This window comes from Macaca nemestrina, chromosome 14 (genome assembly GCF_043159975.1).
Source record: "Macaca nemestrina isolate mMacNem1 chromosome 14, mMacNem.hap1, whole genome shotgun sequence".
In the NCBI taxonomy this organism is placed as follows: domain Eukaryota; kingdom Metazoa; phylum Chordata; class Mammalia; order Primates; family Cercopithecidae; genus Macaca; species Macaca nemestrina.
This window is the reverse complement of record NC_092138.1, coordinates 68,088,915-68,112,031: the sequence shown is the minus strand read 5'-3', so window position 1 is coordinate 68,112,031 and position 23,117 is coordinate 68,088,915. Positions and strand designations below refer to the sequence as shown.

The 23,117-nt window shown below is 47.1% G+C and overlaps 1 protein-coding gene across 1 annotated transcript in view; it reads right to left on the bottom strand.

Moving 5' to 3' along the window:
* The window catches only part of LOC105477187 (tropomodulin 1), a 92,069-nt gene that overhangs the window by 63,470 nt on the left and 5,482 nt on the right, over positions 1-23,117 (bottom strand). Inside the window, exon 2 of the mRNA XM_011733570.3 lies at positions 5,910-6,077. Within this exon, the coding sequence (XP_011731872.1) occupies positions 5,910-6,029 (120 nt within the window). The 5' untranslated portion in view covers positions 6,030-6,077. The remainder of the gene's footprint in view (positions 1-5,909; positions 6,078-23,117) is intronic.

The window sequence follows — 23,117 nt, the reverse complement described above, 5'->3', positions numbered from 1 at the left end:
ATTCTTCTTTTCTTTAAAGATTAGTATTTATTGTGAAAATAACATAACAACTTCAAAAGAAGTCAAGTTGGAAATAACAATTTGCTCATAATTCCCCAGTCTGCTCTCTGAGTTTCCTTCTGGGCTAGTCTCAGAGGTGCTCCCAGGGGATGGCAGTTAACAGCACAGGTTACCGGGCCAAGACTATCCAGGTTGGAATCCCAGCACCACTCAGATTGCATGCTGGGCAGGTTACTTTCTATCTCTAAGCCTTGGCTTCTCTATCTTTAAAATGGGGCTAATGACTGAACCCTCCCAGAGGACTAAATGAGATAATCCACATAGGGCTTTGCTCATGGCACACGCAGGAAGTATTGAGTGTCTATTGCTCATAAGAAAACTGTACACTGCTCCCTGCAGAAGTCACGATGACTTGTCATTCTTAAAACCTCTCTCTGTGTTGCCCCCACTGCCAGGTACAAAGGCAATCTGAACTGAGGAACTGGCTCTGCTTCAGAGCAGCATCCACTTAACTCCAGAGAGACGAGAAAGGGCAGATCCTCTGGGGAATCAGTCAACAGCGGATACTTTTAGCACATGAAGCATTCCTTTCCCGAGGGAGTCCAAGTGCAACAATCTCATGATAAGCTCGAGTTTTTCCAGAGTGAGAGATAGAAAGTTTCGGGGACTTTTTTTTTTTTTTTTTTTTTTTTAATGTGCACAAGTTTGGAATCCTCTGCTGCAAACAGAGCTGCTTTCCAAGTCCTCGTACTCCATTCTGTCACATGACACTGGGGCTTAACAATTGCATAACCAGAAACATCACCCCTTGAAGTGTTTGTTGAATTCAGGTACTGAGACAGCCGAGAATGGTTCAAATAAATCATATGTGGTTAGAGCTGGAGGGGGCTTCCAAGGCCATCTAGGCCGACTGCATCCGTTTTACAGACAGGAGAATTGAGATCCAAAGAAGGAAAATCACGTCCGGAGCAGAGCCAGGACTGGAATCTGGACTTCTGCACCTCAGGCTCTTTCCCAGAAAAAAGAGGAATGATTTTCATACAGCAGCCCCCAACCACAAAACTAGAGCACATCTGCAGCCAAACTCTCTCCCTGAACACTCCCATGAGGACTTGCAGTGGCATGGCTAAGTTGTGGACTCCAGACCCGCACATAGTGGCTCTGCCATCGCCTAGCTGTGGGACTTTGCACAAGTGACTTCACCTCTCAGTTTCCTCATCTGTAAAATGGGGATGATAACAGGGCCTGCCTCCTAGGATCATGATGATGGTCAAATGAGTTAATATTTTCAAAGTCCTTAGAACAGCACCTGCAAATAGTTGAGTGCCATCTAAGCACTCATTAAACAAAAATAAAAACAGGAGGAATATGGACTATAACAGAGAGGGCAGTGGCCTTGGTGCCCAGGGACCAGGGTTCTGATCTGGTTCTGCTTGGATGTATGACCTAGAGCAAGTTCTTTCCCCTCTCTGGGCTCTGCTCCTGCTCTGAAGCAGTGGGAGGGGCGGACACCTGCTGGCCGGCTAGGAGTCTCTCATTGTCTGCATATCTTTGGCCTCTCCCTGTGCTGTGATTTCCGAGCATGGGCCAAGGGAGGGTGAAACTAGAACTGGAATGTTTGTGCTCTCCAAAAGAAGGGAGGCCCTCTAGGCCTTTTCGAAGCTCACATACTGTCTTGCAAATCAGGTAACAGAGCTGATCTTAATGAAGGGGCCGATTGTGTGACTGGGACAGAAACCCACTGGCCTCCATTATCTCCTATCCTCTCTCTGGTTTCTCTTCTCTTTTCTTTGAACTGAAAGAGAAAGGGGTCTTTGAAAATGCCAACTGGGAAACCACAGTGGGGTGAGAGTCGCAGGTCTCAGATGGCCCATGCCTGCTCCCACACCCCTGTGCTCAGTTACCTTTCTCCTGCCAGAGCGGGAGGTGCACACACTCTGGAGCCTGTTGGAAATCCGAGTCTCCGTGCCTGCCCGCGTCCTGTGACCCTCAGCAAGCTGAGCCCCAGGTGCCCTGTCCCTCCAGCAGCACAAGTGGAGTGTCCCTTCCCTGCTCATCACCTGGGCGGGAGAGCTGGCTGTGTGAGAGCTGCAGGAGCCCTGGGTATTTGCTGCTGAGGCTGGAGGCTCTGATATGTGGGGTGGCAGACCTGAGGGAGCTCTTTGCCAGTGTGGGGGTGAAACAGAATGCAGTTCCTGGTGGATGCACTCTGGGTTCTGAGAGACCTCCTCCATCTGTCCCCCTCCACTCCCAGGTCTGATGCTTGGCTCTGACCCTTGTCATCACCTGCCTTATTTGCAGCCACAGCCTGACCTGACCTCATCCCCATGCAGCAGCTCAGGGCAACTCAAACAGCCCAACAGGCCCACGGGGCCCTCAGGTGCACTTCTCCCTGGGAGTGGCAAAGATTCCCCCGCGGGAGCGCCTCCTACCTCTCACCCATCTCCCTGACACCCCTCCGGCCATGTGTCCTCAGTGTCACCTCCCAAACCAATGAACTCTTTGAGTCTCTGACCCTCAAGGGCTCCCTGAACCTACTGAGCAAAGTCTAAACCCTTCAGTAGGCCTTGCCGCCCCCTCTTCCCCCACATTATCTATCCCAACCCCCCTTTCTAGTCTCATCTGACCCTCCACAGAAACCACACTAAGATTCCCATCCCCAATTACCTTCCCTACACAACACTCTCCTTGTGGCCTTTCTCAAGGCCCTCACTCTGCATGGAATTAGAAAAATCCAGGGCCCAGTTCCAGTGTTACCTGCTCTGTGATGCCTCGCACCAGTAAGAGTTCATCTCCTAGCAGAGCTTCCTGTCTGCTCCGTGTCAAGCGCAGTGTATTATGCCTGTGTCCCCACCAGCCTGTGCTCCTGAAAGGCAGAGTCCCAGCCAGGCTCCCCTGTTGGTGCCCAGCACAGTGCTTGGTGCTCGGCAGGTAACCAAGTGACATTTATTGAGTTAACTGGAATTGGCTACATGCCTCTTTTGTTCTCCCTTTATAAAGTTGTTTGTTCTTGGAATTCTGTGTGACAGTGATCTAGGATAGAATTAGAACAGAATAATTTTACAGCTTGATTTTTTCTTGCCTACATGGCTTGTTTTTACTGAAACACAGGCTAATGGGGAGAGATGATGCGGGGGAAGAAAGAAACGCAAGGCTCTTTCCACCAATGCTGACTTCTGATCAACTTGAGCAGCCTCATCAGGAAACCATGTTCTCGTGGCAGGCAGGGGAAGGTCGTGAATATCAGGAAGAGGAGGACACACTGCTGGAGGGATGTGTAATTCTATGGGGCCTGGGACCCAGGAGCCCTAGGCAAGGATTCTGAGTTATCTGGAATGAAGCCACTTAATCACACCTGGGTATAAGACCAGATTATAAGTCAGGTTAGCTTAACCCTGAAAATGACCAGCCAACTCTGTTATTCCATGGCTGGGGACATTGGGGTCTAGGAAGGATGGCAGCTTGGTCCACGGTCACATGGAGTGGAAGAGACAGGGCTGGGATTGGAAGCAAAACACCTAACTTCTAGTCCTGCATTTTTCCATCTGAACTGTGCTCCCTGGATGTTAGCAGTGGCCATCTGTGTGTGAGTGAGATTGAAGTGTTGTTTTCTTTATGGATCACTATGAAACCAGAGTTGAGCAATGGCTGGTTTAAAAAAAGGATGTGATACATTCCATTTTTAATTAAAAATATGCAACATGGAACGTTTGCTCAGTTCAGTAACTTTCATTATCTACCTTCTCTGCGCTGGTCATTGACCTGGGTGCCTGGGGTATAGCTGTAGGATGAAGACCCCTGCCTAGGAGGCCACCTATGTCCATGCTTACTGTTCTAGTGTGACTTGCTAAACCACATACACAACCAAACAGACTTTTGACTCTTCACACTGTGTACCCTGAGTGCAGGGATGAATTCTGAGCATTAAATACACTTCTAAATGTGCCAATTAAGAAATGCAATGATAAAACACCAAACATGAAATGAGAAGGATTCTTCTGGTCCTTTGTTTCTCAGCTCATTCATTCCATGACACATGTTCTCCACCATCCTGAAGCTGCTGGCTTGATACAATGGGGTAATGGCCTTTTGAAGACAGTTACAGTGCCAGCTAGGTGGCCACACCTTACAGGCTGGGGCAACATTCTCCAGAAGGCGGTGTATGCTCTGAATCAGTGGCAGTTGCTGATGCCATTTCTCCCATAGCTAGGATACATGGGTCAGGGAATCAAGGTTGGAGATAGGAGTGGTGCCACTCACCATTACTCCTAGTGATCCACTAGCAAAACTCTCACTTATTGTTCCCACGACCCTGTGGTCTGCTGGCCTAGAAGTCTTAGTTTCAAAGGAGGAAAGTTCCACTAGGAGACACCACAATTCCATTAAACTGGAAGTTAAAACTGCCACCAGCCCGCTTTGGGCTCCTCATGACTCTGAATCAACGAGCAAAGAAGGGAGTTACTGGGGGTGACGGATGCTGACTACCAAGGGGAAATCGGATAGCTATTGCACAAGGGAGGTGAGAAAGTGTATATCTGGATACAGGAGAGCCCTTAGGGCATTTTTAAGTATTACCATGCCCTGTGATTAGGGTCCATGGAAAACTACAACAAACTAATCCAGGCAGGACTACTAATGGCCCAGGCCTTTCAGAAATGAAAGCTTAGGTCACCCCATGGGGTAAAGAACCACAACCAGCTGAGGTGCTTGCTAAAGGCAAAGAATGGGTAATGAAGCAGGGTAGTTATAAATACCAGCTACAACTACCTGAGTAGTTACAGAAATGAAGACTGTAATTGTCATGAGTACTTCCTCCTTGTTTTGTGAACACTTGTGTGTGGGAGTGTGTGAGTGTGTGTAGCAAATATCTTTGCTTTTTCCCTTTCTTATTCCCTTATCATGTAACACAAGATTGTTTGATACTGACTTTACTGTTATTGATTGTATTGGCTTTGTATAATAGGATTTAAGTATCATTAATTTTATATTATAGTATTTAAGTTACAGGACAGCAAGGAGAAGAATAAACATCACTCATGGACTTTACCTCCTCTTTTGGGGAAGGTGATAGTGTGTTTTCCATTGTACCCAGGATAGTTGTATCATGTTAGGCAGAATTATGACATCATTACTGTCTTTATTTGGAAATTAGGTATGGTTTAAAGAGATGTATATGTGTGCCAAGTTGACAAGGGGTAGACTGTGATGGTTAATTTTGGATGTTGACTTGACCATGGGATGCTCAGATATTTGGTCAAACATGATTCTGGGTGTGTCTGTGAGGGTGTTTCTGGATGAGATTAATATTTGAATCAGTAGACTGAGTAACACAGATTGTTCCCCCTGATATGGCGGCGGGGGGGCATCCAATCAGTGGAAGACCTGAATAGGGAAAAAAAGCTGACCCTCCTCCAAGTAGGCGGGGATTTCCTCCTGCCTGACTGCCTTGAGCTGGAACACTGGCTTTTTTCTGCCTTTGGATTCAAACTAAAACATCTTTTCCCAGACCCAACTCTTCCTGGGTCTTCGGCCTGCTGGTTATTTGTATTTGTATTGGAACTATACCATCGGCTCTCCTGGGTCTCCACCTTAGCAACTGCAGATCTTGCCGGTCTCTACAGCCTTGTGAGCTAACGCCTTATAATAAATCTCTCTCTCTCTCCCCTTCTCTCTCTGTCTCTACACACACACACACACACACACACACACACACACACACACACACCCCCTGTTGGTTCTCTTTCTCTGGAGAACTCTAACACATTAAAAGAAAAATCTGCAAAGGCAAAGTTATTCTAACGTCATTGCCATGGAAGGAAAAAGGAAGTGGTGGCTTTAGGAAGCATCCACCTGTCCCTCCCCAGGTCCCCTCACTGGTGACAGTGTGCTCCCCTTTAGCACCTACTCACATCAGGGTCCAGCTCATCCAGCTCATTTTCCAGAGTCCTGAGCTCTTCCTCTGTGAGGGCTCCAAGGATTTCATCTTCATCCAGGTCACGGTATTTCTCTAGTTCTCGTCTGTACGACATTGTGGAAGAACTTGTCTGTGTCTCCTGAGTTTCTGTGCTGATTAATACCTACCAGAAAGACAAGAATCTTAGAAAGACCCATCTCAAATTTGCTCTCTCAGAGCAAATGGAGGCTCATCATTCACACGGTGGCCTGGGTACATTTTATGAATCACCAGGACAATCATGACTATGGTGGAATACTACACTAAGTTTGGCTAATTCTCTAATAAAACTGTGCAAGATAAAGTCCTGAGAGCATGTAAGTTAATGAATTGTAATTGGTTACAATTGGCATGGACATTAATTACAAGTAATTAATAATGGCTTTTGAGTGCCTGAAAACAATGTTATTCTTCAAGGAGTTCAAATACTTTTCTGTATAACTCTTCACCCTTCACCCTACACCCCAGAGGGAATCATGAATGCTGGAAACTCTGCCAAAACTGAGTTTAAAAGGGGCAGGGGAGTATCGATGGTTAATTGAGCACCTACTGCATGCAGGCCCGTCACCTACACCATCTCATTCAACCCTTACGAAAGGTAGTTTATAGAAATAGCTAACTTTTACTACTTTATGTCAAGCTGCGTGTTAAGTACTTCACAAGGACTTTCTCATTTAACCTATGAGGTAGGTATTTACTATTATCCCCATTTCATAGACCAGGACTTAGTGAGGTTAAGTGACTTACCCAAATGACACTACTAGGAAGCAGCAGCTCCACATTTAAACTCAGGTCTGCTGGCTGCAGACCTTCTCTGCGGGGTCACCCAGTGGCATGGCCAGGGGGCTGCCTAGTCCAGGGCCCCCATTTCTCCCCAGAGGGAGCCAGTTCAGAGGGAAGAATTGGTTTGCCATCAGGACCCGGGGAACCAGGGTTCACCTCTGCTGCTTCCCAGACTGCTCTCTCTTGCTGGAGAAGCCTACCGTTCATTTCCTGTTTCACAGATGACACCTAACGCCTGTGTTTGGACCCTGTCTCTGCTACATCCCATAACCATGACGTTTTCAGACCTGTTAACTCATCTGAGCCTCTCCACACATCCTGGAGGTTCGTCTTTTTTTTTTTTTTTTTTTTTTTTTTTTTTTTTTTTTTTTTTTTTTCCTTTTTTATACCTTGAAGATCTTGCTGGATACTAATAGGTCTTTTCATTAAAATATTTTTATTAGTGAAAAAACTGAGGGATGGCCTAGGGCTTGACTCAGGACCCCTGACATCAGTCCAAGGGTGCTCTCTACTCCACCACACCACCTCCCCTGAGCTAGAAGGGACAGCAGGACCTCGAGCCCTATTGTCCTCCAGCTTAGCTAAATGTAGTACCGTGCATAGAATCAGTGTGATGAGTTATATTGTGTCTCCTAAAAACTCATATATAAGGCTGGGTGCGGTGGCTCGTGCCTATAATCTTAGCAATTTGGGAGGCTGAGGTAAGAGGATTGCTTAAGCCCAGAAGTTTGAGACCAGCCTGGGCAACAAAGTGAGACCCCGTCTCTACAAAAAATACAAAAATTAGCTGGGCATGGTCATGAGGCACCTATAGTCCCAGATACTCAGAAGGCTGAGGTGGGAGGATCGCTTGAGTCCAGGAGGTCAAGGCTGCAGTGAGCCACGTTCCCACCACTGCACTCCAGCCTGGGTGACAGAGTGAGATCCAGTCTCAAAAAAGTAAATAAATAAATAAAATAAAAATAAAAGTTCATATGTTGAATTTCTAACCCTCAGTATCTCAGTAACCTAGTATCACATTGCAAGTTAGAATGTGACTTTACCTGGAAATAGGGTCATTGCAGATGTAAGTAGTTAAGTTTAGACACGGTCTTACTGGATAGAGTGGGTCCCTAATCCAATATTTTACCTGGGATCCTTATAAACAGGGGAAATTTGGACACAGACACAGCGACTAAGAGAACACCATGTGACAATGAAGGCAGAGGTTGGGGTGATGCTACTACAAGCCAAGGAATGCCAAAGATTGCCAGCAAGCCACCAGAAGCCAGCCCCAGAAGGAACCCACCCTGCCAACACCTTGATCTCAGGCTTCTAGCCTCCAACACTGTGTGACAGTACATTTCTGTTATTTAAACCACCCAGTGCTGGAATTTTGTCACAGCAGCCCAGGCAAACTTATGTAATAGATATGACATTTTCCACAGCAATGTACGTATGTAGACCTCCAAGCAAGCCAACCAGCCAACCCACCCAACCAGCCAACCCACCCATGGCTTATCTGTGAAATCATGATGGAATTTTCTAGAGTAGAGAAAAATGAAAACTGGGAAAGGACAATCAACCAATCCATCCATAAGCTGGGATTAGTTGCTAATTAAAAATAATTAAAGTCATCTAAAATAATGAAAACCAAAGTTCACTAAGCTAACAGAAAAAGTCTCTGTTTCAGAAAGCAGAGAGCACATTTTATCAGTGTAAGCCTGTGCATGTGTGGGCCTATTTGCAGGAGAAGTCCAAGTATACGACAGCTGGCTTGATAAGAAGGACTTGCTTCCCAAATACAGAAACCCCAGTGCCATCCTTTTCTCTAAGAATGGCTCAGCTTGGCCTAACGTCCTCCTTTGACCAGGCCCCAAGAATGCAATGCTCAGACCATAAATGGCCCCCCGCCACTTGATCCATTTCTATTACTTCCAAAGAAAGCACAACCAGCTGACAGTGCTCTGGTATCGATGAAAAAACCTTCCTGAAGGCCATCAAAAAGCAGCCTAATTTGGCTTTTCCTAAGTGAAGCCAGGACGGGGAGAGGATCCATGATCTCTGTGCTGGGGCCAAGAGGGACTCTAATGAAGGGCTTGGAGTCTTCCAGAACCAACTCACAGAGATGTCCAGAACTGCCTTAAAACTAGCATCTCTTAGAGGGGCTGCAAACACAAGCTTTTGGTGCTCAAGCGGGTTTTGGGTTATATGAAGTTCCCTAGGACTCTGGACTGCAAGACTTCTCAAAAATGTTGGTATGTGGGTATACAATGGAGTCTCCAAGAGGAATAGGTTGCAAGCAGAATTCCCCCAGTCTTTTTTTTTTTTCATCATAAAAGCACGTGTCTGAGAAACTGCACCCAGAAATGGAATCTCACAAAACCAAGTTTGGAAAACACACTTTTTGCCTCACCTCTGGGTCACATCAGAACCACACAAGAAGGGACACAGGGACAGGACCAACTGGGACACACTTCTGGGGAGCATCAAACAGGTTGGGAACCCTGTGAGCTTCTCATACTTGTTACCTCTTCCAGCTGCCTCATTTTCTAGATACTTGATAGTAAAAGCCTTAGAAAAAGAGTCATGGACAGACCCTGGAGAATGGACCAGCCAGGCTGAGGGAGCAGGGGAGAAAGAAATCCTTTATCAAAGGCAGCTTGAGGAAAAGGGGCTGGGAAAAGAGCCAGAAAGGAAAGGAGGTGACAACTATGAGGCCTGCTGAAGGAGGGATATGTGGTGGGGCATTCAGTCTCCCCTAGAGATGCCACCCTGAGGGGTACAAATCATGAAATTTCCTAAAGAAGTCTCCTCTTACTGCATCCGGGAAAGTTAATGCACCACTTACACACCCCAAGGTGCTGTTGATTTCTAAAATCCTATTTCACAGGATTTAAAAAGCCCTTTCTAATGTCAAGAGTCCTGTGAATATTATGGAGCAATGAGGCACAACATGAAATAAACTGAGAAGAACCAAAAACTCTAAGGTAAACTATGAAGGTGTCAGTTTCAAGCCACACTCATTGACTTGGCTCACAAGGACGGTTGCTACGAAGCAGGATTCTCCTCCTGTGGTTGAGGAAGTGGGAGAACTGGAGGTAGGGAAGAGACAGGGTGGGAGGGAGGCGAAAACAGTGTGTTCAGAGAGCCCACTGCAAGCTCGGTCTTAAAATACGGCTTGGAAGAGATTGTATTTTATAGCTGCTAATAAAAGGCCTCCGTTTCCTGAGAGAAGAGGTGTCAGGGATGGAGCACAGGCCTGAGCTTCATGGGACTTGTGGTTGGAGTGCTAATTGTGACAGTGATTCCCTGGGTGACCCTTGCTAAGCTCCTTCCCTCCTCTGGGCCTCTATTTGCTCCTCTGAAAAATGAAAGCATTGACTCCCCGGCTGGTTTTTAAACTATGCCAACAGGAGATCCCAGGCTCTGAGAAAGTGCCTCCAGGCCCCCGCAAAGGGTTAGGGATAAGTGAGGGGGACTCACTCCCGGTTTTACCTGATGTATTTATTTGGGTTCCATATAAAATTTCACTTGAAGAAAGGATTCTGTGGCTCAAATAAAAAGTAGAAAATCCATGGACTGGTTTTCTTGGTCTGCGTAGTGAGAGGCTAACCGTACTCACACCTGTAGGGTGTCGTGAGGATCATGGGGCAGCAAGCAGGTGAGGCTGTAGCCTGGGGTTGACTGGTGCAGTCAATCGGCTTCACAGATCTTAGCCATTATTATGAGGCTGTCGCTGCTGGAGTCTCTAGCTTCTCTCCCCGAGCCACACTGTCGTCAGGCTCTGAGGTCCCTCAGGAGAGGATCCATGTTCTATGTGTCTTTGTGTTCACAGTGCCTCGCCCTGTGCCTGGCCCAGCCGTGTCACCCAGGAGCGGGAAATGGGCACCCCTGGGTCCTGGTCTAGGGTTCTTGGAACCCTGGGCAAGTCCCTTCTCTTCTCAGATGCTTGGTTTTCCCGTCTTTACCACGGAAAGATTGGATCAGATCTGGAGGGACTGAAAGTCTGAGAGGGGAGGGATGGGCAGGAAGGGGGTGATGAAGCCGCTGGGGCTCCCAGCATGGCCCACCTGCAGCAGCACCCCTGTGACCCTGAGCAAGAGTTGGTGAGAGCAATAAAAGGACAGGTAAATATATTTAAAACACAATCACAGACTCAAGTCTTCCAAATCTGGTGTTATTTTACACTTACAGCATATCCGGCCACCCCACTTCTCTGTGGCAGAAGCCTTAAGCCTCCGCTAAATATGAAAAAATAGAATTTACAAGTTGTGCCAGGAAGTAGCACTCGGCAGGTTGGACAGTAAAAATGAGGGAGTCAAAGGCTGAGGCCATCCATCAGGAAAGCCTCAGAAATGAAAGCTCCGAGAAGGGGCAGCTCCTGGAGTACACAAGGCTCTTTTAAATCTTTCACGGGCAGCCGGTCCAGTCACTTCTGCTAATGGCTTCTCCAGCATTGCCCGCCCATGTGGGAACACTCCGGAGGAGGCACTTATGCGGCATCATCTTGATTTATGGACTTCACTTCCTTGAGCTCAGGAAGAGCTGAGTCACAAGTTCAAATAAATATTTTCCAGTTATACTGACTTGTTATTTCAGCCACAGTGAACATCTTGAGGATGGGAAGGCAAGGTTGACTTAGAAAGTCCATCCTTTATGCCCCAAATATTTGTGGATTTGTCCCTCTCTTTTGGAAGACACTTGGGCCAAAGGGATTTTATGTCAGTTTCCCTCGTCACTAAATCCTGTATCCCAAGACAATGCCATCTACCTCCCTCTCCGGAATCTCTCTTCCCTTGGCTTCAGGGATGCAAAAGCACCTGCAACGTCCCCTGTCCCTCCTGAGAGAGCTGTCTCCCTGTTACTCCCCTGCCCCCTTTAAGGGGCACCTCTCAGGGCAGCCATGCCTCATATCACGGGTCACTCCTCCACTGTCAGATGACTGGACAGAGGGGTGCCTGGCTCAAGGGTGGCCAGTTGACTGGAAGGCCAGTGACAGTGTTCCTAGGTGGCCCAAGACAAAGAGAAAACCAAAACCCAAAGAGAGGAGTTGGGTAAATAAGCTCGTTCATTTCTTAGCATTTGTATTTGTTTCCTGGGGATGCCCCCAACAAAGCCCCACAAACCAAGTGACAGAAACAACAGAGGTGTGTTGGCTCTCGGTTCTGGAGGCGGAAGTCAGAAATCAAGAGTCAGCAGGGCTGGCTCGCTCTGAAGGTGAATCTGTTCCCAGCTGCTCTGCCGGCCTCAGGTGTTCCTCGGTCAGCAGAGGCTCCTTTCCCTGTTTTTTCCTTCGCAATGTCTACCCTCAGTACATGTCTGGGTCCAAATTTCCCCTTTTTCTGAGGACAGCAGTCATATTGGATTAGGGCTTCCCTAAGGACCTTATCACATTCACAGGTACAGCTTTTTTGGGGACACAATCCAACCCGTAATAGCATGGAACAGGAGGAGAAGATGGGGCAGGTGTTGGGGCAGCTGTGGTGAAGGGAAGCTTGGGGAACCACAGCAGACGTGTGGAAGCTGAGGCGATAAGGGATGAGACTGGGCAGGGGAGCAGAGTCCTGAGGGAGACTTTGTACTGCCCGTGAGAGACAGAGCACATGAGATCCACCAGCATCCAGGCCCTCCTCCCCCAGGCCTGGATGGTATGGTTCAGCCTGTTTCCCATGAGCCCCCGGTCCTCCCACGAGCCTGTCCAGGCGCACCCATCTGGCCATGCCTGCTCGCTGTCCTAAGGGACCTGAATGAGCTCCCACTCCTTGCAGCGAAACTCTCCTGGTTTCCCTGCTTCCTTTCTGACTCCCCCCAGGTCTCCTTGATGATGCGTTATTCTTGGCCCACCTGTTTCTCTGGGCTCTGCCCTCTTCTCACGTTTTCCCTGGCTGGTTCTCATCTTCTCCCATGTGGGGCCTGCTACGTGTGATAAGCCGAGGACACTCAGATGGTATCTGTCCAGCCCAGGCCCCTTCCTGAGCCCCGCTCCCCACTGGATACCTCTCCCTGGAGTCCTCAGGCCCCACATGCCCAACCCTACGTGTGTGTCCGGCTTCCGCACCACCACCCTACCCTGGCCTTGTTTGCAACTCCTCTTCTGCCTGTCAGTCACCCAGGCCAGTCACCCACGCCCGCTCCCCAGCTCAGGGCCAGCCTGCGCCTGACAAGGCTCTTTCTCTTTTTTAAACTTTTTTTTTTTTTGCTCCGTCAGCCAGGCTGGAGTGTAGTGATATAATCATAGCTCATTGCAGCCTCCAACTCCCAGGCTCAAGCAATCCTCCCTCCTCAGCCTCTCGAGCAGCTGGGACCACAGGTGTGCATCACCATGCCCAGCTAATTTAAAAAAAAAAAAATTGTGGAGATGAGGTTTTGCTATGTTGCCCAGGCTGGCCTTGAACTCCTGGCCTCAAGCAATCCTCCCTGATCAGCCTCCCAAAGTGCTGGGATTATACATGTGAGCCACCGGCCTCTCCTCCCCACCCCCACAGGCCCACTATCTTTTTGTTGTTATAGTTGCTTTTCAAATTGTGGTAAAATACACATAACATAAAATTTACCATTTTAACCATTTTTAGTCGCACAGTTCTGCGGCATTAAGTACATTCCTGTTGTTGGGCAACCGTCACTACTATCCATCTCCTGAACTTTTTCATTTTCTCAAACTGAAACTCTGTCCCCATTAAACACTAACTCCGCTTTCTCTCCTCCCCCAGCCCCTGACAACCACATTCTCCTTTCTGTCTGTGTGAATTGGACTACTCCGGGGGCCACCTATGACGGGACGCACGCTGTGTTGTCTCTTTGTGACTGGAATCCTGTCTCTTTAACATCCTTGGATCTGCCCCTCCTCTCCCTTCTCACGGCACTGCCTCTTATGATCTCAGTGAGTGCAGCGGTCTCCAAACCAGTCCCCTGCCTCAGTTCTCCCTCCTTCCTGTCCTTACTCAACTCAGCCTCCAAATGATCTTGGTGAAAATCAGTCCTCCTGCTACTCCCAAGCTGAAAACTCCAACTGCTTCCCAAGCTCCAACTCCCAAGCTCTAGCTGCTTCCCATGGATGGATAGAGAGCATGTCTTTAAGGCGCACCCCTCCACGCAGACTCCCGGCACCCCTGGTTGGGATACTGCCCCCCTCTCCTCCCACACCTCTGTGGGAAGCTTTAAGGAAATAACACTGCCCCTGCCTAGTGGAGGAGACTAGGACTTCCCACATCTCTCTGTGTCCCTAGACTGAGCCAGGCAACGGCCAAGATCACATCTGACATCTGCACATCTCAGCACCCAGCCCCTGCTTGGCTCAGAGTGAAGGCGAAGTAACTGCAGATCGAATTGAATTGTCACCCTGGGCAAGGGTGGAAAACTGAATCCTATCTCAGGCCAGTGACCGGCAGGGGAAGAAAGTCAACCAGCACTCTATTGGGTGGGGCAGGGGTAGGGTAAGGTGTGGAAGGAGTAGACAAATGGTAATGGAAGTTTGAGGGGGCTTAGCTTCCTTAGTTTTTAAGGCTGAGATCAGGGTCATAAAAGGTGGTGCAATAATTATGCCAATAACTACTCCTCCGATGTGCAGAGACCTTTGCAGCTCATAAAAATGTAACTACTTTTATGCTTGCAGTTTCATGCCCCTGGGGGCGTGTTCTCACCTGTGATGGGTTCCAGATAGAAGAGATCGAGGAGAAACAGGGAGAGGGAGAGAGCTGAACTGAGAGGGCTGAGCTCTCTCAGTCACCAATGTCCTGATTCCAAACCATCCCGCTTCCCCTAAGGATCCCCTGTGTAAAATAGCCTCAGCTTCTCACCTTGCCTTGCTGAAAGATCCACCCAGGCAGAACTGGCTACATAATTTGCTGGGTCCAGTGCAAAATAAAACAGTGGGACCCTTTGCTCAAAAGGCAAGAAAAAAGTGCCATTAAATGTACCAAAATAGGCTGAGCATGGTGGCTCATGCCTGTAATCCCAGCATTTTGGAAGGCTGAGTTGGACAGATTGCTTGAGCTCAGGAGTTCGAGAACAGCCTGGGCAACATGGCAAAACCCTGTGTCTACAAAAGATAGAAAAATTATCTGGGCATGGTGGTGCGTGCCTGTAGTCCCAGCTACTTGGGAGGCTGAGATGGGAGGATTGCTTGAGCCTGGGAGGCAGGTGTTGCAGTGAGCCAAGATCATGCCATTGCACTCCGGCATGGATAATAGAGTGAGACCCTGTCTCAAAACAAACAAAAGGATAAAAATATAAAGCTCTTCCTTTCTCCCACGGTCTCTCTCTTGATCTGGCATGGTGATTTCTTTATTTTTCATTTTTGTTTAGTTTACAAACTTTTGCTAGAGACAGAGTCTCGCTATGTTGACCAGGCTGGTTTCAAACTCCTGGGCTCAGGCAATCCTCTTGCCTCAGTCTCCCAAAGTGCTGGGATTACAGGTGTGAACCATGGTGCCCAGACTGTCATGGTGTTTTTTATTTACCATTTAATACCGTGATCCACATAGGTGTCCATGTACTGCACGAGAAGCCCACTGGCTGCCAATTTCTCTCTCTTGTCACACCCAGGACTGACACATCTGCCCTGGTGGAGGGCCAGGAAGTCATGCCAGGCATTTCCCCTTCCCACAGGCCACTGGCCCAACACAATCTTCTTGTCTGCCCCGATCCAGGCAGCGAGTGTCCTGGTCCTAACCGCTGCTGCAATCCTTTTGTGCCCTTCTAATTCAGATTACCTAATGTCCTGGCACAGAGGCTGCAATAGCATGGGCAATTCCCAAGGGTATTACAATGCCTGTGCCAGGACATTAGGTACCTGGATGAGCAGTGGATGAAAGGCTTGCCCTGCAGAGTTTCCAGCTGAATACACCAGGGGGCCTCACTGGTAGCCCAGCAGGAGTGGGAAGGGGGAGGCTGAATGGAACCAGAGGGTGCCAGGGGCAAGGGAGCTCTAGTCCAAGAACCCATCTCCAGGAAGCAGTGAGGCAGCAAGAGGTGGGACCTCATGCAAGCTGAGGTTCTGAGCCCTGGCACATACTCCATTGGAATTTCACTTAAAAATATAAATTCAAATATAAAATTATTAAGAATTTCGGCCGGGTGCGGTGGCTCATGCCTGTAATCCCAACACTTTAGGAGGCCAAGGCGGACAGATCACTTGAGGTCAAGAGTTTGAGACTAGCCTGACCAAATAGTGAAACCATGTCTCTACTAAAAATACAAAAAAACCCCAAACAAACAACAACAACAACAACAAAAAACCATTAGCCAGGTGTGGTGGCAGGCACCTGTTATCCAAGCTACTCGGGAGGCTGAGGCAGGAGAATCACTTGAACCTGGGAGACAGAGGTTGCTGTGAGTCGAGATCATGCCGCTGTGCTCCGGCTTGGACAACAGAGTGAGACTCTGTCTCCAAAAAAAAAAAAAATTCAAGACAGTGACTGCAGAACATTCCACTAAGCACAGGGTCCCTCTGAAAGCAGGGCTCTGTGCACCTGCACAGGTGTATAACCTGTTTCCAGCCTTAGCCCCAGGGCACACACTCTGAAGTCCCCAGGGCCAGACTCAGCCTTGGCTCACATATGATGGTCCTTTTCCTCCCTAGTGTCTTCCAATCCATTGAAATTTCTAGTCCCGGGGTCTAGAGGACACTAGGGCCCCTGTGCAATGGCAGAAGGAGCATTGCCATAGAAGTCAGGGGGCCTGGTTACAAGTCCTGACTTTAGTTGAAGACCTGCCATATGACCTTGAGCAAATTGCTGTGCTTCTCTGGATTTCAGTTTCTACAACCTAATTCACTGGGTGAGGATTTACTGGACACCCTCTATGGGGAGGGCATGCTGGGTCTTTTCAGGAGAGACAGAAATTAATAAGAGGTCCTAGCTCTCAGGCGCTTATAATTAACATGGGGAGATAAGACTCACACAGAGATTCCTGGGATAATGTCACACCCATCATCTCTTCATCCACCACCCTTGGAGCAGAATGGATGCCCTGGGCCCTTAGTTCCCTTTACAGGTGAGACCTCACCTTGGGTCAGCCTGGTTAAAGATGAGAGCTTGAACTAGGGGTCATGCAAACCTGGGCTGAAATCCTTGCCCCTGGCTCTAGCTGACTGGGCAGCCTCAGGCATACCACTTTGTGCCTCTGAGATTCGGGGTTTCTTCTGCAAAGTGAGAGCAGGACACGGACTGAATGTTCTCCCAAGGGGCACTGTAAAGGGGACATGAGAGAAAGGATGATACAGCTTGATAACCAGTTTCCTTCACCTTCCTTCAGACCCAGCCTGCAGCCTGCAAGCACCGGTTGAATGGATGTGGCTGAGCAGCCATGAGAAAGATGTGGGGCTCTCCGGTGACTGTAGACCCAGCATAAATCAACAGTTCGAGGTGTTCATCCCCAAAGCCATGGTGAGACTTCAGCTGTTGCAATAAAAGTGTAGTGCCAAAGTAAGGGCAATGACAGTCTTGCTTGGCTTTGCGCTGGAGCTCTCAACTCTGGGCCACACTGTTTTGTGGGGGGCGGGTGGTAATAATTTTTTTAAACAAGACACTGGCTATATACAGTCAAGTGTGCAAGGCTTAAGTAGACAACCCATGTGACTTTCCCACATTTCTGTACCTATGGAGACACTCAAATGAAGATACTAAACCTTTCCAGCCCCCAAGAAAACTTTCTTAAACTCCCTCCTAGTCTATCTCCCTCAAAAGTAACTATAATATATATAAAATAATATATTTATAGTACTATCCTGACCTTAAGACTGTATATTTGTTTTGGCTTTTTGAACATTGTATGGAAATGTATAGTGGATGTGTTTTTGTGTGTGTGTGTGTGTGTGTGTGTGTGGTTTCTGTAATTCAACATTGTATCTGTGAGATTCACCTGTGCTATTGTGTGTAGGAACAGTTTGTTCTTTCTCATTACCTGAAATATACCATCATTATCTTATTTGCTTTACTTTTAATGGTCATTTAGGTTATTTCCAGTATTGAGTAATTACAAACAGTGCTATGAATATGTCTTTTGGTAGAAATAAGCACTTCCTTCTTTTGGGTGTGTACCCAGGAGTGGAATTGCTAGGTCATAGAGTAGGCATACGTTTAGTTTCAGTAGATATTGTCAGTTTTCCAAAGTAATTTTACACTTTTACATTTCTACCAACATTGCGTGAGCATTCCAGCTGCTCCACAACCTTGTCAACACTTGGTACTGTCAGCACCTTCCTGTTAGCCATTCTGGTGGGTAGCGAGTGGGAACTCATTGTGCATTTCCCTGATGACTAATGATGCTGAGCACGTTTCATATGCTTTCTGGACATGGGGATGACCTCTGCTGTGAATTGAGCCTTCTCTCTTGAGTGGTGCTGAGTCCAGAGAAGGTGAACAAGGTGTCATATGAAGAACAGTTGAAGGACCAGGAGGAACATGGTCACACTCTCCAAACCTCTACTGGGCTCACCTGCGGAAGAGGGAACAGAAGAGGTCTGTGGCTCCCCAGAGGGCAGAAGACATAGATTTATTGAAATTACCAGGAGGTAGATTTCTGATCAGTACAAGGAACTTTCTAACAATAAAAACGCCCGAGGGCTGGCTGGGCACAGTGACTCACACCAGTAATCCCAGCACTTTGGGAGGCAGAGGCAGGCAGATCGCTTGAGGCCAGGAGTTTGAAACCAGCCTGGGCAACATGGTGAGACTTTGTCTCTACAAACAATTCAAAAATTAGCTAGGTGTGTTGGCGCACTCCTGTAGTCCCAGCTACTCAGGAGGCTGAAGTGAGAGGATTGCTTGAGCCCAGGAGAAAGAGGCTGCAGTGAGTCCTGTCTGCATGACTGCACTCCAGCCTGGGTGAAAGACAGACTTAAAAAACAAACAAACAAGCAAACAAACAAACAAAAACTGCCCAAGGGTACACTGGGCTAAGCCAGGAAGTAGTGAGCACCTGTCTCTATAGGCTGTGAGCAGCGATGGCAGAGCCCTGGATGAGGTCTTCCAGAGAGGGTTGATGTCTTAATTGATGGGAGTTGTTGGGGAGTTGGCAATATAGGATTTAAGGCCCTTTAAGGCCTAGTTCTATTATGACAGATGTGTGTGGAGCCCCGGAATGGAGGAGGATGGGGACTTAGAGACCAGCTATTGTTAACAGGCTTGTTTTCTGGTTCATTTGCAGTTATTTTCCCTGGCTGATTTCATTCTCTTAGTCATATGGGAAAGTACCTTCTAAAAAAACAAACACGCTAAACATAGTGTTTGACTCCATCACTTTCTGCAGTTGCTATGAGCTTCATCCCAGAACACAATGAGCCATGCTCGATGCTCTAAACATCAAAGTTGTCAAGTGGTTTAAATTGGAAAAGCCTGTGCGTGTGTGTGTGTGTGTGTGTGCGTGTGTGTGTGTGTGTGTGTGCGTGTGTGTGTGCGCGTGCGTGCGCGTGTGCGCATTTTCATTTTGCATCTCTTGGGGTCATCACGATGTCTGAGTCACCACAGCAATCATTTGTAAGCAACAGGGTTCCAGGAAAAGAGTCTGAAGACATCTCCCTGTCTCAGCTGGCCTGCCCACCTGCCCTCAAACCATGCTGCACTCCACTCCTCCCCCATCTCTGCAACTTTTCTGGTTCAGGCCACACTTAGCTCTCCCCATGGTCTGCCCCTTCCATTTCATTTTCCTCCACACCAGCAGAAGAGAGTTCTAGGAAGCCAAAGATTGTAATACAAACAAGAGAGGCCATCAGAGTTCTCTGGAAGTTATTGCATTACCTTACTCCCACAAGACTAAAAGCTACTTGAGGACAGACATCTCTGTCTCCCATGGTCCTTCACAAAGCCCTGCACCTGTCCAGCGCTGAAGACATATTCGTTGAATGAATGAATGGATAAATGCCTAGCATTATTAATAGCTTTGATAGCCATAAGTCAAAAGCACTGGTAGAATAAAAGTTAACCTGCAGGCTGGGTGTGGTGGTCACGCCTGTAATCCCAGCACTTTGGGAGGTTGAGATGGGCGGATCCCCTGAGGTCAGGAGTTCGAGACCAGCCCGGCCAACATGGTGAAACCCCGTCTCTACTAAAAATACAAAAATTAGCCAGGCGTGATGGTGGGCACCTGTAATTCCAGCTACTCGGGAGGCTGAGGCAAAAGAATCGCTTGAACCTGGGAGGTGGAGGTTGCAGTGAGCTGAGATCGTGTCACCGCACTCTAGCCTGGGTGACAGAGTGAGACTCAGTGTCAAAAAAAAAAAGAAAGCTAACTTGTAGAAAAGCTTGTGGAATTCATTCCTATCCTCATTCTCCATTTTACAAACATGAACTTCATCACGTTGCCTCATAGCAGGCGTTAATGTAAGGCAGAGCTTTATGAAACATGTTTTTGTATTTTCTGAAAAACTAATATGAAAATTAATATGAACAATACCTAAAAGCAAATGGCTAACTGGGGGAAAATATATCTGCTTCATATTAAACAAAAGGCTGATTTGTTTAATAGACAAAGAATTCCTCCAATAAAAAAAAACAGAAGAGGCCAGAAAATGTGGGAAGACGAAAGGAATGGACAATTCACACAAAATGAAATATTAATGGCGAATACACATACAAATAATAACAAAACTCATGTTTAATTATCAAAAAGTAAATTGTGGAATGAGATATCAGTTCTAGCAGATTGACAGAGATTTAAAAGTCTAAGAATTCCCAGTGTTGACAAGATGTGGGGAGACCAGTGTCCTCACACAGAAGAGAAGTTATATTATTATATCCTTTTTCAGTTTGAGACCAGCCTGGGCAACATGGTGAAACCCCATCTCCCCTAAAAATACAAAAAATTAGCCACGCATGGTGGCATGCATCTGTGGTCCCAGCTTCTGGGGTTGCGGGGAGGACCACTTGAGCCCAGAAGGTGGAGGTTGCAGTGAGCCACTGCACTCCAGCCTGGGTGATAGAGTGAGACCTTGTCTAAACAAAACAAAACACAACAAAACTATTAGCAAAAAAAAAAAAAAAAAAAAAAAAAAACCCAAACCCCCAAAACCTGGAAATGGCATAAAAATTCAACAAGGCATTGAGTAAATAAATTAGAGACATATAACAGACTGCTATTAACACCATCCTTGAGACTACTGTAGGCCACTTGTCACTGTACCTTATAATAGCAAGCTTTGCTTTGTTCTTACTGCATACCAGGCACAATGCTAAGCTCTTCACATGGATTATTTCATGCAATCTTAATAATTGTGAAGCAGATACTTTTGTTATCCCCATTCTACAGATGAAGAAACTGAAGTGCAGACTATGTTAGTTTTATAGGGCTGCCATAATAAATGACCACAAACTGGATGGCTTAAAACAACAGAGATTTACTCTGTCTCAGTTCAGAGGACCAGAAGTCCAAAACTGAGGTGTCAGCAGGTTGATACCTTCTGGAGGCTCTGACAGGGAATCCGTTCAATACCTCATTCCTACCTTCTGGTGTCTGCTGGCCATCCCTGACATTCCTTGGTTTGCAGCCACATCACTCCCATCTCTGACTCCATCATCATCTGTTCTTACTAGTATACAACCTATATACTGCCTATATAGGTTGATTTTAAGCCATCTCAAGCCTTTTTAGTGGCGTGTGTCCACTCTTCTTCTTAAGACACCAGTCATAGGGTAGTTAGGACCTACCCTAATCCAGTATGACCTCATTTTAACTTCATTAATTACATTTATAAAGACTGTATGTCCAGATAAGGTCACATTCTGGGTTGCTAGATGAGCATGACTTTTGGGGGGACCCTGTTTAACCCAGTAAGTACACTGACCAAAGTCACAAAGCTAACAAGTGGTAGAGCCAGGATTTGAATCCAGGCAGGCAATCAGTACTCATTACCAGTACTCCATGCTGCCGCCTTCCCATAATATAACAGCTCACACTTACCTAATGTCCCAGGCACTGTCCTAAGCATTTTACGTGTAAGAACTAATTTCATCCCCACAACAACCCCACTTTATAGATAGGGACACTAGGCACAGAAATGTTAAAAGTTGGCTGGGTGTGGTGGCTCGTGCCTGTAATTCCAGCACTGTGGGAGGCTGAGGTGGGTGGATCACCTGACGTCAGGAGTTCGAGACCAGCCTGACCAACATGGCAAAACCCCATCTCTACAAAAAAAATACAAAAATTTGCTAGGTGTGGTGGCGTGCTCCTGTAGTCCCAGCTATTTGGGAGGCTGAGACAGAAGAATTGCTTGAACCTGGGAGGCAGAGGTTGCAGTGAGCTGAGATTGCCCCACTGCACACCAGCCTAGGCGACAGAGCAAGACTCTGTCTCAAAAAAAAAAAAAAAAAAGAAAAGAAATATTAAAATTTACCTGAGATTACAGAGCCAGTAACTAGCATACCTTAGATTTGAATCCAGCGAGGTGGTCTCCAGAGTCCGTGTGTGTGTGTGTGTGTGTGTGTGTGTGTGTGTGTGTGTGTGTGAATCAGGAAGATAGATTGTGTCTCATTATGTGTCAATTGCTATTTAAAGCCCCCCAAAGGCCTAATGAAGGATTTGAGTCTGCCTTTCACTGCTCCTGGGTTCCCTGGCCTTGTGCAGACTGATCCAGAGTCCGTCCTAACCACTATACCCTCTGTCTAGTGGCCTGTCTTGACAATATACTGAGGACTAGGGCTAAGAAAATAGTTCCCTCTCCTGAAAGACTGATTGATGTTCTTCCTTCTACAATCAGACACCAAGAGTCCTCCCATTCATCTCGTGCCCCCTTTCCCCTTGGCTGCCATGAGCCATCTTAGAGCCGATTTGAGTATCCAAATACAGTTGTCATCTTCAGCCAGGGCACTGGCATCATTTTCTCTCTTTATTCTCTGTATCGGGTGTTCTTAACCTGGACTTTTGAATAGGCTTCAGGGCAATCACACACCCACTGAAATGATGTGCAAATGGTTGTGTATACGAATATATTCATTTTTGTGGCGCAAGAATTCGTAAGCTCTAATCAGATTCCCCGGGAGTTTTGTGTGCTTAATCTTCAGGGTTTCTGCCCTGTCTTTTCAGAATTTCTGCTCTTACTAGTTACATTGGTCATGTAGTTTATTTTTAAGCCATCTCAAGCCTTTTTAATGCTGTAAGTGGAATACAATGTAAAACCATAATAAGCAAATGCGTGCAATGTTGCTATCCATCCTGAATTTTTAAATCTCTCTTGGTTTGCATGGAGGAAGTCTGTCCCACATCTCCCACTCTCTTACCTTCACTTTGCACACCTCTGAGTGGTTTTGATGTCTTAGGGTCTCAGGTGTCTCAGGTTTCCACTCCAGCACTAGCCAGGCACCCATCTGGTGCTCATAGATTCAAACTTGCAAGAAGTTTGCTGACCAGAAAGAGCCCTTGATTTTGATCCAGGGCACAAACGAATTCATTCATAGATTTAAAAAGC